The 17,380-nt window shown below is 55.8% G+C and overlaps 1 protein-coding gene across 2 annotated transcripts; it reads left to right on the top strand.

Annotated features, from left to right (window-relative positions):
- Window positions 1-1,656: 1,656 nt before the first annotated feature.
- On the top strand, window positions 1,657-17,302 carry Aif1l (allograft inflammatory factor 1 like). 2 transcript variants are annotated; one of them, XM_048812881.1, is made up of 5 exons: window positions 1,657-1,677; window positions 9,519-9,585; window positions 12,054-12,095; window positions 13,443-13,605; window positions 14,657-17,302. In XM_048812881.1, exons 1-5 carry the CDS (start codon window positions 1,672-1,674, stop codon window positions 14,742-14,744), a joined length of 366 nt encoding a protein of 121 aa, XP_048668838.1. In that variant the 5' UTR covers window positions 1,657-1,671; the 3' UTR covers window positions 14,745-17,302. The 2 variants fall into 2 exon arrangements, with proteins under 2 accessions (XP_048668838.1, XP_048668836.1); XM_048812879.1 differs by lacking the exon at window positions 1,657-1,677 and adding an exon at window positions 4,585-4,751.
- The last annotated feature ends 78 nt before the right edge of the window (window positions 17,303-17,380 follow it).

Raw genomic sequence — 17,380 nt, 5'->3', positions numbered from 1 at the left:
ACCGCGTGGCGCGCGGCGCGCGAAACCCGGCGCGGGAGGGGACGCGTGGCCCGGGAGCCCCGCTACCCGGCCGCTTCTTTGTCTCCTCTAGGAGGAAAGGCGTTCGGCTTGCTCAAAGCCCGGCAGGAGAGGAGGCTGGCGGAGATCAACAGGGTAAGCCGCGGCCCAGGGCAGCGCGCGGGTCGCCCCAGCTGCGCGCCTCCGGCCCTGGCGGTTCCCACTGCCCTGCGGTGCTGCCTTCAGCCAGGCAGTGTCCGCCGCAAAATCTACCCTCTCCCCCCCTTCCCCGGGGCTTCCCTTGGTTGCCGCTCTGGCCCCAGCCCTTTCGCCTCCGACTCCAGGTAGGTCCGCTCCACCTCCCTGCTCGGGGCCTGGCGTCTCGGGTTGCAAGCTGTTACCCTCGCTAGGGCGGTGGGGCCCTTCCAGGAGCTGCTGCCAGCCTGGATGTGGGCTCCCTGCAAGCCCGCTAGGGACCCGCGCAGGGTTTTGGCGCCAGAAGGGACTCCCAGGCCAAGGCTCTCCACCACACAACATAGGCTCTTGGTTCAGTCAAATGTTGGCGGTTCCCTGTGGCCTCCTTCTTACCACTCTGCCCCAACACACAGCTTCTTTCCAACTTGTAGGAAAGGTTACTGTGGGGACTACTTGCTTTTCTTGATGGTTTTGGTGAATTTCTATAAAGAAATCCTTCCAGCTGCCCCCGGGCACACAACAGGAGCTCTACATAAGTTTGGTTAATGATCGTGTGGATCCTAGGAGATGAGGAAAGGTTGTCAGGGACTGCTTGGGTTGGTCAAGGTCAGAGGCACCACAGCAGCGCACTCCAGGGGCCTGCAAGACCTGGCCTCGGACATGTACCAGCTTGGCGGTCTTCAAGGGCCTGTCACCTGGGGGCAGGGTCACTGTGAGAACTCAGTGAGGGCAGGTGTGCAGCCTGCATGAGCCAGCACTGGCACTGGGGAGGCACCCGGGAGGGTACTAGAGGTATTTGCTGAGGAAGGCGTCTCCCAGGCTGCTTCCTAACTGAGGGCAGAGTTGTACCCACTGAAACAAGCCTGGCATTCCTCCTGCTGGCTCTTTTGGGCACGGGGTGTCTAGCGCCTGAGCCCAGCTTAGGGTCCTAGGTGGAAGCTGGTGGAGTCAGCAGAGCTCCGGTGGAGGCTGTAGAGAGGTGGGCTCAGGGGCTGGAGCTGGGTAAAGGATTTCCTCTTGCCAGCATCTTGATCTTGATTTCCTCCTAGTTTTTCTTGGATGGCCTTGAAGTAGGCGGCCTGTCTCTTGTCATCCACTGAGCTATGGGGTTCTCTGGAGGGCTCTGGGCACCTCAGGGTTCGTACCATGTGGATCTTAGCTGAAAGATGGTCTGGACATCAGGCTGAGGCTCAGGGGTCCTGGCCTGCCGGGCTCCCTCCCAGCTTGTTCTGCACCAGGCTGACCTCGGTCTTGGCTACTTTAACCCTCTGGACAGGAGCCTGGGACCCTGACCTCATACAGCCCCCTGGGCCTCTTGGCTGGGTGGGGTTCTGAGCTGGCTGGATCCACCCACAGCCAGCAGGACCCTGAGCCAGAGGCAGCTGCAGGAGTGGGGGTGGGGATGGGGGTTAGGTGACTGCATTTGGATGGCCAAGGAGCTGAGTGCATGGGACTTTCTGTGCCCACTCCATACTGTGGATGCAGGTAAGGGTGCCTGGGATGGGGTTGTTTCAGGAAAGGGACCGGCTTGGCTCAGAAAGAGGAAGGGTTGTGCTATCAGGGACTGATTTGGACAGCACTGGGACTGGAGAAAGTGAGCAAGAAAGGGCTGTGTTCTAACCATCTCAGGGCCTTAATGCCCAGAGAGGGCAGGCAGCTAACTCCAGGACACACAGGAGCCAGCAGTAGGGCTCACAGTCTCGTGCCCTGTCCCTGCCTAGATGCTGTCCCAACACCCATTATGTGAGTCCAGGCTGCGACTCAGGGTGTGGGCTCCTAGTTGAAGGAAGCTTCAGGATCCAACTGGAACCTTGAGCTGTTTCCAGACCACAGCAGGTCAAGGTGGCCACGCTAGTTTAGAGTCATGAGGAAGTTACCAAACACTGGTCCCATGACCTTGGGCAAGCCACCTCACCGCTCTGGGTCTCCTTTGCCAAGAAGATAATGGTGGTTGTGATTTTTCAGGGAGATAATCTGTGTAGAGTGCAGAGTGCGGGTGGGAGGTCAGACAGCTGTCAGGATTGTTGTCTTCTGTTTGGGGCCTCAGGGTTTAGGGAGTGGAAACCTGGGATATTCCTGAGATACTGAACTGCCCATCCTGGCTGCTTCTCCTGGCTGCAGTGGGAGCAGCGGACCCTGCCCCCTCCAGTGCCTCTGCATTAATCAGTGGAGATGCCCGGTGTCACCTGTAAGTGACGCCAGTGGCTCAGGAGGCTGAGGCAGGAGGATCGCAAGTTCAAAGCCAGCCTCAGCAATTTAGTGAGGCTCTAAGCAACTCAGTGAGGCCTGTCTCTAAATAAAATATAAAAAAGGGCTATGGCTCAGTGGCTAAGTGCCCAGGGTTCAATTCCTGGTACCAAAAATAAAATAAAATAAAATCAGTGGAGATGACTAGATCCTGAGAGTTGTTCTGCTTGAAGGTCTGAGTCTGATTCACCCAACACTGTGGTCTCAGTGAAAGATCCTGGAGTAGAATATTCTAGAGAGAACCAAATCGGAAGCCTGGACAGCCTTCCTTTGGGTGCAGTTTCACTGTGCTAGAGAGGTTTCTGGGGGTGGGTGGAGCAGAGCCCAGTGGCCTTGTGGAGGCTGGAAACCGTGCAAGTCAGGGTGTCATGGCTCACTGCTTGGGGGTTGTATGACCTGCTGCTGTCCCCAACAGCTTGGGCACCAGTTGGCTGCTGCTTGGGGCAGAACTCCCCTGGGCTGGCAGCTCTGAAGGGCCTCTCTGGGCCAACACACTTGTTTCCTTTGGGGCCTTTCTCCTTCCCTGGTGTGGGCAGCTTCTAGAAGACCCAGTCTTAGCAATTTTTATTCTAAGAGATTTTAAAAGTCAAAGTGGAAGAAGATCTGGGTGCGCCTAGAGGTCCCGGTGGGGATAGGGAGACGGGGGCCATACGTATTTTGCTTTATTTGGTTTCACTTTAGTTTCTGCCAGTGTCTCCAGGGCAACTGGAAGGTGCCAGTGCTGTACCAGGCATGCTGTGGGCACAATCTCAGCAAACGTCACTTTTGCCCTACGATGGCTGCTGTTCTTCCCATTTTACAGGAAACAAGGCTGAGAGGGATTGAGTAGATGGCCTGGGTTGAAACAGCCACAGCTTGAACCCAGACCTTTGGCCCAGGCTCCACTCTGGACTGGCCCCTCTGTGGGTGTCCACTCCCGCCCCTGTCCTGTGTGCGCTTGTGCGTGTGCACATTAGTACCGCTGGAGGGGCAGGCTCAGAGGGCACCTCCTACTCCTGCCACATAGCTGGCATTCCCCGTCTCCTGGTGGAATGTAGGTGACCCCAGGCCAGCAAGGCCCGGCCTTAGATGGCAAAGGGAGCAACTTTCTCCAGCAGTGGGTCTGGGTGGCCTGTGCCTGGGGGGAGCAGGAGGAGCCGGGAGGACAGTAGGGCTGCTCTCGAGTTGGCCGGCGGGCAGCCAGGATCCTTTACTACTACAGTGTGAGCTGTGTCCCTGACCTGGCTTGTCATGTGTCATCTCACGGACCCCCTTCAGCAGAGCGCCCCATCCGCTGTCAGAGGCTGTCAGTGTGGATCTCGAAACATCCCGCGGGGTGAGGATCACCGTGACTCGAGGTTCAGAGACTCAGCCCGATGAAGTCCGCTGCCCAAGGTCACCAGCCAGGAAGTGGCAGGGGCAGGTCTGTGTGACTCCAGATGCCCTGGCCCCTGTCCACCAGGTGGCTGCAGTCTGATGGTGACACAGGCTTCTTGTTTATGTGGATAAGGATCTCTGGCTACTATCCTGAAGTCCCAGCCCTCCAGGGTCAGATGGAGGGCACTCAGCATCCCTTGTCACATTTAGAGGTCCAGTGGTGCCATCTTCACTGGAAGGGAGCTGGCAGGGCTTGCTGGGACTCTCTGCCCAGGGTGGACGTGCCCTTGGCCCCTCTGGGACATATATGACCTCTGAGACCTGACCCAGGTAGATACACAGGTGCGTCTCTTTTCCTGTACCACTCTCTCCCTGCCTAGGTGAATGTGCCCAGTTGGCATTGCTGGGTACCCTTCTCTCTTGCTCTCCCTTAATATATTATAAGGGAGATGGTGATAAGTAGCCACGTGAGCCTCTGGGGATTTAGTGTCCCCGGCAGGTCCGGTCAGTTGTGACCTCGCTGTGGCCATGTCACAGTCAGCTGGAGATGGAATTTCTGCAGGGTTTGCTTCATTTATGTGGTTGCTGGGGTGTTTTTCTTGAGCTCCCCATCTATTGGCGAGGACACAGTGTCCGGATGAGGCCCCAAGCCCTGCGGAATACGAGCCTGCTGTCCTTGTGGGTGCACATTACAGGCTCCTGCTATTTGCCAGGTGACCTGGCGGGCATTTGTGGCCTGGCCCTGGCCCTTTAAGAGCCTGTGGACTGCATTGGAGGCCTCCTGGCCTTGGAATGGGGCTGCCTCTCCTTGTGGTTCCTGCCCAGGGCGTCAGCTGCCAGCCCCTTGGATGGCCTCCAAGATGGTGGTATCTGCCCACCCTAAAATTCTGCTGCGGCTAATACATAAAGACAGGCCTGCAGGGCCGGGAGCAAGGGTCTGCGAGAAGGTGCTAGAGGTACCAGCCCCAGAAGGGGGTTAAGTCAGGGAGCTGTGGGCATGTGGCAGGGTTCCAAGGCGAGCAGGGGCCGCCAGCCTCCAGTGGTTTTGGAATTGGCCCATCCTGGGCCTGAGCACCTGGACAGGGCTCTGGGGTAGGTGGGGTGCACCCATGGGCAGCAGGGAGCCCATAAGACCGGGGGACTGTTCCCTGGGGCTGCAATGGAAGCCAGCACTCTGTCCCCTGTGGATGGCTGGCACTGGAAGGTCAGTCAGGAGCCTGAGGATGAAGTGAAGCCTGCCCTCCATGACAGAATGTCAGGAGGACTTCCCGGCACATCCAGGCAGAGAGAGCAGTGGGTGGGTGCTTTCTCTGTGTGACTGGTCTCTTGGGACGGCTTGAGTTTGGATGATCCCAATGCATGGTGGTCATGACCGGCTCTTCCTAAGTGTTGGGACCAGGCTCTTCCAATGCAGAGAGCTCACCTAATCCTTGCAGCAGCTCATAAGGAGGTCCTTCATTGTGTTGCACTGCAGGTGAAGACACTGAGGCCCAGAGTGGTAGAGCAAGTTGCCCAGGGTCACAGAACTACTAAATGCTGGAGCCGGGATTGGCACCAGGGCAACTGATCCAACCCCCCCCCCCCATCCCTCTGCCCACACATCCTGTGCCCAGAGTTTATCTACATGGGGCTTCCCGGCATTGTGACTTTAGGCAAGACCGCCTCCTTTCTGGGGCTTGCTGTCCCCATCTGTTGAACAAGGAGAGCAACGGGGTGCTCTGAGGAGGCCCTCTGGGGTCAGTGCCTGGGCAGATGTTTTCATTCTCTGCTGCCTTCCTGTTTGCACCTGTGGGGCACGCCGGCCCTTGAGCACTGACAGGTGGGCTTATTGCTTCCTGTGCGGCCCCCTCATGCTCCCACCTGCTTGCATTTCCGTAGTTTGGATGCGGGGAGGAGTTGGGAGGAGACTGGCATAGCACTGCTACAGGCTGTGCCCTCCGGAATAACCGGCTGCAGCTGTCCTGAGTAAAGCTGCCTGCAGGATTGGCTTTGCCTAGAAACCTGTGGCCAGCCTCCCTCCTCCTTATTTGAAGCGGGGACAGTGGAATGAGACAGACCCTGTGTCCTCTTGAACAAGTTGAGCTACCTCACTGAACCTCTGCTGTCCCATCTGTCAGATGGGTGCATAGACAGTGGGAGTGAGAACTCACAACCAGCCTGATCCAGGGAACATCGGTCTGATAACTAATGGTGGGCTATGGGGAGGGGAACCTCATTGTCCAGACAGAAATGTTGGAAATCAGTAATAATAAGGACCTAACAGTTATTTAGCATGTCTTAAGTGCCAAGTGTCGAATCTAGCACTTTACACATACTTAACCTGCATGCTGTAGTTCTTGGGAAAGGCCTGGATGGTAGATATGAGCTTTTTTTTTTTTTTTTTAGGTGGACACAATATCTTTATTTTACATTTATGGGCTGCTGAGGATCAAACCCAGTGCCTCATGCATGCTAGACGAGCGCTCTACCACTGAGCACAACCCCAGCCTTAGATATGAGCTTTTTTTAATTCCTTAGACAAGGAAACTGAGACAGATAAATGAAGTGATTTCCACAAAACTACCAAGTGGATTCCGACTCGGGCTTTCTGGCTCTAAGTCTGCCTTCTTTATGATTTTTTGCTTTTCTTCCAAATATCTGGGGTGACTTCAGTCTCTCCTCTGCCCATAGGCCCAGGGTCAGAGCAGCCAAGGTGGGTCCTGAATAGAGAGGGTGCCTGCTCCCTGGGCAGGGCTGTGCCCAAGGCCAAGCAGGGATGTGGAGGGAGGGTAGCTGCAGGGAGAAGCTGGGCTGTGTGTGGGCAGGAACTGCAAGTCTGGAGCTGGTGGGAGCTGTGTCCTGCCCCCAGCCTGCCTCCCCCACCCCCTGCCAGGGCACAGCTGCCCTACACTCGGGCAGGAAGGCTGCCCACCCACTCATGAACCGGTCAGCTGCCTCCCCTGCCCTGGCCACTCTGTGGTCCTAGCATTTGTCATTGTTGGCTGTGAGGAAAGACACGAGACTGTTCCCTGAGTCCCTTCCCACCTCTGTCACATGCACACACTTTTGCAAAACAGTCAGGTGGTTTCAGGGGGGAGAGGGGAGGAAGTAACTGTAGGCCGATGGCATCTTTGCCATCCTTCAGCAGATGCTATCGAGTGCCTACTCTATGCTGGGCATTGCTGAGTGCTGGGCACCGGGGGATCCCAGTACAAGAAACATGTACTCCTGGGACCTGAGGCTGAAGACCTGCCTCCTGCCAGTGTCCACTTTCTGGAAGGCTTCCAATCCTCAGCTGTGCACAGGCTGGAGCCCAGGCAGCACCCCCTGTGGAGTTTATTCAAGCTTGGCCCCTTGCTGTGCAGCACAAGTTATTTATCTTCTCTGAGTCCCAATTCGTTTGCTCATCCTGGAAATGTTTATTGAGCATCTATATGTGGATCCTGCGTCCTAGCAGGGGACACAGTGGACAGTAGCCATACCAAGCAATGCCAGTGGAAACCGTGCCAGGGGCAGCTCATCCCACATAGAGCACGGCAAGGTGGATTAGAAGCAGGGACAGCTTGCAGTGGACAGCATAAATGGGGGGTGGGGGCGATGGCCTCATAGAGGTGATATCAGCCAAAGTCTTGAAAGAGGTGATGGAGAGAATCACGCGTAGATGTGGGGGGCAAAGGTCCTGAGCTGAGAGTGAGCTTGGCACACAGGAGGCACAGAAAAGAGGCCAGGGTGGTTAGGTCCCTTACTAGTGGTGGAGGGCAGGAAGGGGGTTCTCAAATTAAACAGTATGTCAGATGGTGCCCTGTGCTGAGGAGAAAGCCCTCTCTTGGTGTAAAGGTGATCATCCATGTCCACGTGCCCAGCGGCTCTGCCTGCTGAGAGCCTGGCCCCTGGGGCCAGTGAACAGAAGCCATTCTTAGCTGCTTCTGTAGTTTGTGCTTGCTCTGGCCTTGCTCTCCGCTGCTGCCTTGTTGTTCTGGTCTGTCCGTGTGCAGGATTTGTCTCTAAGACCAGGAACTGTGTCTCTCTCCTGAGCCCACAGCCTGCAGGGGGGCCAGGTAGACCCAGATCCTGGGGTGGTTGGTACCTATGGGCTGGGGCTGGGGCAGGATTGTCAGCCAGAGCATGGGAGCCGAGAGGCCTGCAGAGGCTCCCGGATGCTGGGCCTGCCTGTGTTCTCGGGCCTCCTCCCAACAAAGTTCCAGTTCTTGATAAAGTGAAGGGAAGGCAGGGTAGTGTAGTGAGCTGGGCCTCGGCTGAATGGATCCCCTGTTAAAATTCAGAGATTGGCACACAGGAGGCACAGAAAAGCCTTTATTGGCAAAATGCAAACTTGGCAGCCCCCTGTTCCTGTACCCCTTGAGCTCCTGACTGCTCCCTCAGGTCTGGGCACCTCCGACCTCAGCTGGCTCTCACTGGACAGATGAGGGATCTGGGACCCTGGGAGGGTCATGGTTTGTCCTCCCAGGTCACAGACAACGGTGAATTTTCCAACTTTTGGTCTGAGAATGGGGTAGGGAAGCAGTGGAGGAGAGCAGGGAGGGAGTCAGGATCAAGGGGAGTCCTCGACAAAGCCAACCCCGAGTGGGGCAGTTTCCGGGTTGCAGGGAAAGAAGGACCCAGTCCAGCTAAGTAGAGGCAGGACCAGTGATGGCAGTGAGGCCCCAGTGAGGGTTGACCAAGCCAGCTAGCCCCTGTGGGCCCCAGGCTGCTCTCAGTCCAGCTGCAGACTGGCAGACCCAGGTTCCAGTCCAGCCCCGGGCCTCCTTGGCTATCTGGGGACTTGAGTCGTGTTAACTTGTAAAATCAGAACAGAGTGTCTGGGAAGACCTACTGAGCTGACACAGTGCTGGCCACAGTCAAAGTCTTAGCAAATGCTAGAGGGCAGCCAGAACCCTCCCACAACCCCCGGAGGGAGCCATGTGCTGGGTGGGTTTCTCCCCTTGAAGGGCCCTGAGCTGAGGTGGAGGAGCCACAGAGAGGCCATATTCTGCCTCACACTCACAATCAAACCTGCTCTTACTGAACGTTGGTGTGGTTCTCCCAGGAGTGGTCCCTAGGGAGGTGAATGCAGCCGTGCCGTTTCCCACTAGTGATCGGAACCTGGACTGCCTTCTAGTGATACAGGTTCTCGCCACTTCTCGCTGATTTGAGCCTCTCCCAGCATCTGAGGGGCAGCAGGCTAGAGATTAAAACCCCAGTTTTACAGATGACAAAGCAGGTGAGAGGGGAATGGACTCCAGAGCTGTGGCAGTCATTTTCTGGCCAGGGAAGATACTAATGTGATACGCTGATTGATAGGAGAATCACATAGACCCAGCAGAAGTCTCTGGTTACCCCCAGCTGGTGGCTAAGGCAAGAGAGGTGCAGGGGCAGTTGATTGCTGGGATCCCATACCTATGGAATCAGGGATGGACCCAGGCGCATGGCTGGGGCCCTCGGCTTCCTGGATCCTGGAGTCGGGGACTGGGCAGGGGTCCGTGGCACAGGCCCCCTGCCAAAGCTGGGCAGTTTTATAGAGCAGACCTTCCAGGTGCCTCCCCAAGCTGCTGAGCAAAATTCCACCCCAGGGTAGAATGTGGGGATTCGCCTCTGGGGGTTGACAGGAAACCAGGGCCAACAGGACGAGCCCTGCCTGGTCATGCCTGGCCGCCCAGCAGGAGGGAAGGCAGCCAGGCTCTGGGGCCATGTGCCAGCGACTTCTGTCCCCAAACCCTTGCTCAGCTCTGTTCTTGCCTCGGTAGGAGTTCCTCTGTGACCAGAAGTACAGTGATGAAGAGAACCTGCCAGAAAAGCTCTCGGCCTTCAAAGGTGAGCTAGGGCTGGCTGCCCTGTCATTCTGGGGAGAGCTGGGCTGGCCCTTCGGCCCCTGGCACACGGGACTCCTCAACCTCACAGGACTGGCCTATGACCGGTTCATCCAGAATGGTCCTCTTCCTGGCAGGCTTCGAGGCAGGGGTCCCCTGAGGATTGAAGCAGGCCCATCTCCCTGCCACCGTGGGCCCCTTGCCTGCAGGCCCTGCCCCTCTTTCCGGGCCGCCCAGCAGGACTCAGGTTGGCTCCTGCCCGCCCTGTCCAGCCCCGCTCGCTCCCGGGGGCCCAGCACACAATCCGCTCTTTGTGAGCCGTCCTTGCCTCTCCCCCTCAGCAGTGGAGCGTCTCAGGAGCCCCTGTGGAGAATGGACGTTTGTGTCACCACAGTGGGGCAGGGGGGCAGAGTTTCTGCCCATTGAATCCCAGCAGCACGGGATGAAAAGAAAACAGGCCCTGGGAGCCCGCGTGGGGAGAGGGGCAGCATAAAGGTCCCTCTGTTCGGGGCCCTGGTGCTTGGTTCCCAGCCCGCGGCTGGAAAGGACAGGAGCTGGCATACGAGGAGCCAGGCAGGCCCACCTTCCTCGCCCCGGGGAAGCACTGGGGGCACTGGAGCGCTGGACTCTACAGAGGACACTTGGGAAAAATCCCAGAGGACGCAGCCCCCTCCCAAGCATCTGCATTGTGAGCGTCCCCCCTGCTCCAAGCAGAGGACCTGCCAAGTGTGCCTCGAATCGCTTAGCTCAGTTGTTCTGCGGCAAGGTGCCGGTTCCCTAGCAGCCTGCATGGTGAGCTCCCCAAGTCACCCCATCCCCTAGGAGGGAGTTGGTGCAGTCGTTAATTTAAAAAACAAAGAAACTCAGGCTCGAGGCGGAGATGGAGTGGAGTGGGGGCAGGCAGTCCCAGGCTCACTGTGGCAGAGTCAGCCGCTGCTCACGACCAGGATGCTATGGTGCTTTTTTTTTTTTTTTTTAATGTTTTAATTTTAATTTTTTTAGTTGTAGTTGGACACAGTACCTTTATTTGATTTATTTTTATGTGGTGGATCAAAACTAGGGCCTCGCACGCGCTAGGTGAGCGCTCTACCGCTGAGCCACCACCCCAGCCCCTGCTATGATGCCTTTTACGGTAAGGCCTGGTGGCGCACACCTGGAATTCCAGTGACTTTGGAGGCAGAGGCAGGAGCATTGCAAATTCTGGGCCAGCCTCAGCCACTCAGCAAGGCCTTCAGCAACTTAGCAAGACCCTGGCTCAAATGAAAAAATAAAGAGGGGTTCAACCACCAGAATGGTGGGGAAGAGCAGGGGAAGAGAAACAGGAAAAAGACCCCCTGTGCCCCAGGCAGCCGATTCCCTCCTCTCTGGACATCAGCAGGTCTGCTGGGAGGAGAGACAGGGTCCCAGGGTCTAACGTCCTCTCTGCTTGTCTTCCTTGAGATGTAGCACTGGGTCTGTTGGGCAGGACTGGGACCACAGGAAGTCATGTTGGAAAGCAAGCGACTGGAAAGGTCTTTGAATCATTCACTTATTTGCTGTCCAAGTGGGCGCTCACTATGGCACAGGCCCACTGCAGGCCTGGGAACACGGCGGGAACACTGCCGTGCCATGGGATGGTGGGGCAGAGTGGGGAGCAGATCACACTAGGCACTTTGGAGAAAAATGTACTCTGAGGAGGGACACGAGTGTTCAGTGGTGATGGAGGAGCCTATTCAGAAACAGGGGTGGGGGACCCCAAAGACATGAGGAATGGGCCTGGGACTACCTGGGACAACAGGTGGGAGTGGGTGGGAGCCAGGAAGCCATGGGCTGGGGTGGAGGGGTGGGCACTGGCAGGCCACCCAGAAGGTAGCAGCTTTTCCTGCTGAGGCAGGGTGACCATGCAAGGCCACATGGTTTATGGACATACTGTCCTGTCAGCAGATGCCAAGCTCATCACCTTGCCTCGTCCACCCTGCTGCTGGAGTTCCAGGACTCCTTGACCCAGGAATTTTAATTCAGAGTCTGTAGGTGAGGTCTGTAGGGAGTGTCTGCCACTATGAGCTATTGCACGCCCAAGGGCATTTCTGTTGGTTTCCGAACCCGGGGATTTCTGGGTCACTGGGACACTCTGAAACACCCTTCCTGCCTTTGCCCTAACCCTTGGACTTAAGTCTCCAGGACAGAGAATCTATTCCAATCACTTGGCAGCAGATTCAGATGCAGATGGCCCATGGGGACCCAGGAGGAAGCAGCTGCCTTCTTAGTACCAGGGTCAGAGTGGCCCCCTGCTGTCTTCCCTCCCAGGTCTTGTGGGGGTGATGCAGGCACAGCTATCTTCAGAAGAGACCATGGCTGAGGCCACAGGACTCCATGGCTGAGGAGGGCATTGAGGGCTTTCCAGGACCCAGTCAGCCCCCTCCAGGGGCCCTGGACCCCACAGGGAGAGATGCTGCTTCCAGGCTAATGCCAGGTGTTGCTTCTCGTTTTCAGAAAAATACATGGAGTTCGACCTCAACAACGAAGGCGAGATTGGTGAGTGGCCTGGAGGCCGGGGGCAGGGGCGCAGGGTGGGTGGAGGCCTGGGATCCAAAGCTCCAGCCTCACCGGCAACAGTACAACAGGGTCAGGCTGGTTCAATCACCCCCATTTCACAGGAGCAGAAACCAAGACTCAGAGGTGAAAGGACTTGCTTGGGGCCCCCAGTTGTTGAGGGGTGGGCCCAGAGCCCAGCCTTTGGTTCTGAACAGGTTCTTCTGCCTCATAGCTACATGATATTCCATCACAGGAATGGACTCATTTATTTTGCCAATACCCAAGTGTTGACCATTCAGATGATTTCCAATTTCGACCATGGTGATCCTGTGAAGAGCATCTTTGTACATGAATCTTGGTCCATTTGCTGGTTATTTCTCCAGAGTAAATCTTGCACATGAGCCTTCTGAAGCATCTGCCAAGCTTCCCTCCGGAAAGGTCTTGCCAGTTTCCAGTCTGATGGGCAGCTGGGGCAGCCCCGTTGCTGTGTGCTGTAGGAACTGCCTGGCTCTGAAGGGCCCTGGACAGTCTGGCACCTTCCTGCCTGCCCTGCCTTACCACAGTGCTCCCAGCCTTTAGCTCAGCCCCTGCCCAGCCCTCCTCCCGCCCTCCTTCACTTATCCATTGTCCACTGCAGAACAATCCTGCGGAAGTTGCCTCAGATCTTGGTGGTGGCCCCTTGGGGTGTAGTGACTTTTTGGTGCCTCCCTTGTTTTTCTTGAATTTTGTTCTTTTGTTGCTTTTCCTGCTCTGAGGGATATTTTTGGCTCTCTCCCCCTTCCAGCTGAGGCTTGAGGACAGTGTGGTGGGAGTGGCAGGTGGCAATTAGTCACCTGACAAGGCTGTGCCCAAGAGGCTGACTTTGAATGCCTGGGCCCAGGCCCACTCCCTGACCTCCCCACTCCCACCGGGCAGTAACTCTCTGGGTAGCAGGAGGGCGGGCACCGGGGCTCACTCTAACCACAGGGGACAGCAGAGATCACTATAATAGTGTGAAGTTCAATGGCTCCATTACTGAGCACCTGGTCTGAGCCAGAGCTTTCCAGGCATCATGCCTCTGAATGACCCCAGCAACCCATTCTGCCGCTGATGAAGCAGGGTTTAAGCTAAATGGTCTGCCCCAGTCCCGCAGCCAAGGATGGCAGAGCTCTATCCCTCCCGGAGTCCCACTCCAAAAGCCCAGGTTTGTAGCACTGGGCCCGTGATGGGCCTGTCCCCCATCGAGGAGGAACACTCGTGGCTGATCTTCCGCCAAGCATCTGGGGTGCAGGAGGGGAGCCTCCATGGCTTCTGAGCTCAGCCTCAGCCGCCTGTCTGCACTGAGTGGACCTGCTTTTCCTCCGGCAGACCTGATGTCTTTAAAGAGGATGATGGAGAAGCTTGGGGTCCCCAAGACCCACCTGGAGATGAAGAAGATGATCTCGGAGGTGACAGGTGGAGTCAGTGACACCATCTCCTACCGAGACTTTGTGAATATGATGCTGGGGAAACGGTCAGCTGTCCTCAAGCTGTGAGTACCTCCCTGTGGGCCTCTGAAGGCACAGCCATTCCCTGGCCAGTGGTGGGGACTTGATTTTTCTGAGCTTCATATCCCTGCCTGTCAAATTGCTGACACTGGCGATGAGTCTGTCAGCACTCCCTGGGCTCAGTTTCCTCATTTATAAATCAACCCTACTGCCGCCGGGAGGGTTGTTGTGAGCATAAAACAGAATTGAAATCAGTTCTAAAAAGAGGCAGAGTTTGAATCCTGGTGCTACTACTTGTGGCCCGAATGACCCTGATTGAGTTACCTTAGTCAGTGAGCCCCAGTTTCTCCATCTGTGAAATGGGATGATATGCATCTTCTTCAACGCACTATCCTTCGGGCTAGTGGGATGACACAGGGTTTCAGCCTAGCGCCTGCTCATGGCCAGCCGCTAACAGGGTGGCTGAACTCATGCCCTGAATGTTCTTCCCCACTGAAGAGTATTAGGGAAATTCCCTGGAGTCTTCTTGTCATTTGTTACAGCTGAAAAGGAACCCTACTTGGCTTTTATGACGTAAGATTCATTTTTTTCTAAAGTACGAAAGTACACTATACCTGTCTCATTTTATGAAGGAGTTCACCAAAGACCAAGGAGGCTCAGTAGTTAGTTCACCACCCCCTGGTTCAGTCACTGAGGACCAGAGAGGCTGAGGGCCTAGCTCAAGTCGCTCAGCTGAGAAGCAGCAGGCTGGTATTCAAATCCAGGCTGTTCCCCCCAAAAGTTCCATTTGGAACCCCTTCCCCATGCTTGGTTAGGCTTTTGAAGACCCCAGTTTGCTCAGACAGCAAGGACAGGGGAGGGCGCTTGGCCTGGAAGTCTGAAGGCTGGAGCCTCACCCCGCCTGTGTGGCAGGGGGGTCAAGTTACCGCTGTGAGCCCAGCAGTTGCCAGTGTGGGCTTTCATAAGGATCCCCCAGAGGACAGATTTGGGGGGCACTCTGCAGATATGAAGGCTGGGGAGACTTTTCTGGATGAGGAAAGGGATCCTAATTCTGTTGTTTTGTTTTTCTCATTCTTTCCTCCGTGTCCAAACCAGAGTCATGATGTTTGAAGGAAAAGCCAACGAGAGCAGCCCCAAGCCAGTGGGGCCCCCTCCAGAGAGAGACATCGCCAGCCTGCCCTGAGGACCCCCTGCCTCCCGCCTTGCTCTTCCTCCCTCCTGTCGCGCTGCCCTTCCCGATCCCTGTGATCTGTCTTGTGCGTTTGCTTGTTCGTTGTGGTGTGTTTGTTTCATCATCTCTTTGTAAAGCACAGATTATCTGCCTTAAAGGGGTTCTGGGTCGGGAGTCCTTAGCCTTGGGCCCCATCCCTCCCTTTTCCCACCTGCCCACGTCCTGCAGAAGGGCTGACAACAAACCAAAAACCGGGCAGGCAGCCGGAAGCCTGTGTCCCCCACTCTTGGAGGTGAAGCCGTCCATCCTTCCAGAATGTGTCTGAGCTGAGTTCAGGCTCCAGACCTGGCCCTGGTGAGGGAGACCCTGGGTAGGAACAAGGCTGCAGGACCTCCTTTGGCCTTTCTTGGACAGCTCCATGCCTCCAGAGCTCCTGGTGGGCCAGCATGTGGCCCCAGCTGACCTCCGCCCTGGTCCATGTTTCTGCTCATCTTCAGAATGGATGGTGGGGAGGAAAGGAGCTTGGCAATTTGAGTCCCTTAAAAAGGGACCAGAAGGAGCCCTGTAGCCTTGCTTCCTGGCCACATCTTTACAGGCAGCTCAGAGAGATGGTGCAGTCCCACTGACCCTTGCTAGGGCAGTAGAAGGCTCCAGAGGCAAAGGTGAGGCCAGGGGCTTGGGGGAGGATGAGGAGTCAGTGCCCCTGGAGAAAAGCACCACTGTAAGCCAGGAGCTGAGGCCCAGGAGGTGGCCTTTCTAACGGAAGCCTGCTTGACCCAACTGCTTCTGCACTCGCCTTCCTCACACCATGTGTTCATTCATTCAGCAGATATTTATTGAGCACCTGCTACAAGCTTTAAGTCCTCCCACTTGGACCTGACACGTGCTGTGTCCACTGTCTAACTCATGCTCCCTTTCCAATTTGCTCAAAACCTTGAGCTTGGGATTGAATTGAGGCCACCTGGGTCCTTTCTTACAGACTCATGGGATTTTAGGGCCCTGATCCACCCTGTAGGCCAGTCTTCTCTCTGGGGGCCCACAGGGGTTAAGTGCCTTGCCGAAAGTCAGGGGGTTAATCTGGGGTGGAAGAGCCTGGACCAGAGTCCAGGTGGTCAGATACCCCTGTCCACACCTCACCTCTGCCTTGGGCTGCCTTATTCACTGTTGAAAACAGGGAAGGGGTGGGAAGGGGCAATCTCCTAGGTCAGTACTTGGGGAAGGCTTCACTGGCTCTGAAGGCCCTGGGCCAGGACTTGCACTCCCCAGGGCCTCTGAGCCGGCGTTGGGTCTTACCTATCGAGCAGGTCTGTCTCCGCAGTTCTGCCTGCCCTGCAGCTTCCTGGCCCAGTCTCAGAGACCTACTTCTCAGAACTCATGCAGGAAGTCCTCAAACTTGGCCCCATGTGTTCTGGGTTCCTTTACCCTGTGCACTCAGGACTTAGATGCACTCACTAAACATATTTATGAAACACTTGCTATAGGCTAGGAGTTCAGAACCCACAATAAATGCACAGACTCATGGAATATAGAGTCCAGGGGGAACTCCAACCCAGACAATGACAGTGAGATGAATGTTAGGAAGAGGGTGACTGCCCAGCAGTCCTGAGGTATCTAGCTTGGCCCAAGCCTGGGCAAGAGTCTTGCAAAACCTTAAGGATTGGAAGGTGGAAAGGATTGGGAGTTGTGGCTCCTTACAGGCCCATAATCAAGGGCCCAGGGTGCTGCCCCTACAGCACCCTGAGGGAGTAGAGTAGGCAGGGTAGGAAGATTTGGCCAGGAGAGTTAGTCCTCTGGTCTCAACCAGTTTAGGAGCAAAATTTGGCTATGAGTGGCTGATCTTCAGCCTAAGGAGCTGCTTCAAATACACAGGACTAGTTGAAGTTTAAACCCCAGCAACATTCCTCCCTGTAAATATGTGATCCTACCCCACCCCCACCCTGCCTTTTCCTCTCCTGAGGTATTAGATTAGCCACTGCCTGACCCCTCCCATTCCTCCTCTCTCTGGGACAGACTGGGACCTTTGGGGAAGAGCGAGTCTTCCTTGACTCCCCATCTATTTAGTGTGACTGTTCCTCTCTGAGAGGAAGACAGAACCAACTAGGTTTATTCCAGTGGGTTCCTGAGATTACAGAAACCTCAAGGGAGGCGAGGAAAAGGGTGCACCTCTAGAATCTGGAAATGCAGGGAAGAGGGGTTCTCTGCATGCACGTGGGGGGAAGTCCCATCCGTCACTTCCTGGAACTCAACCCCTTGGGAGAGAGGGTCTTAAGACTGCTCCCTGGGAAGGGGGTTTGTGTGTATTTCAGGTTGTGGCTGTTGGCATCAAGACTCTTCTCTGACTAAGGGCTCAGCTTCTTGGGACTTTTAACTGTCTTCTTTCTGAAAAAGACCAAATTTAACTAATGTAACCAGCAACACAGGGACTGCTAAGTATGGCTTTGTCCCTATGACTCAAAAGGAGTTTGTCAGACAAGTTCAGGTGAATGAAGCTGTGTGTATGTATGTGTGTGTATAAGTACGTGTGGGGGATATATCACCTGTACAGATTGGAAATAAAACAGACAAATTGACCAGTGGCTTTCTTGGTGTATCTTGGGGATGGATGAGGGTCAGCAAATGCAGAACTAGCTTATACAGCAGCAGATTTT

The sequence above is a fragment of the Marmota marmota genome, unplaced genomic scaffold (genome assembly GCF_001458135.2).
Source record: "Marmota marmota marmota unplaced genomic scaffold, marMar, whole genome shotgun sequence".
NCBI lineage: Eukaryota > Metazoa > Chordata > Mammalia > Rodentia > Sciuridae > Marmota > Marmota marmota.
The sequence above is the reverse complement of the archived record's forward strand: the minus strand, read 5'-3'. Positions and strand labels throughout refer to the sequence as shown.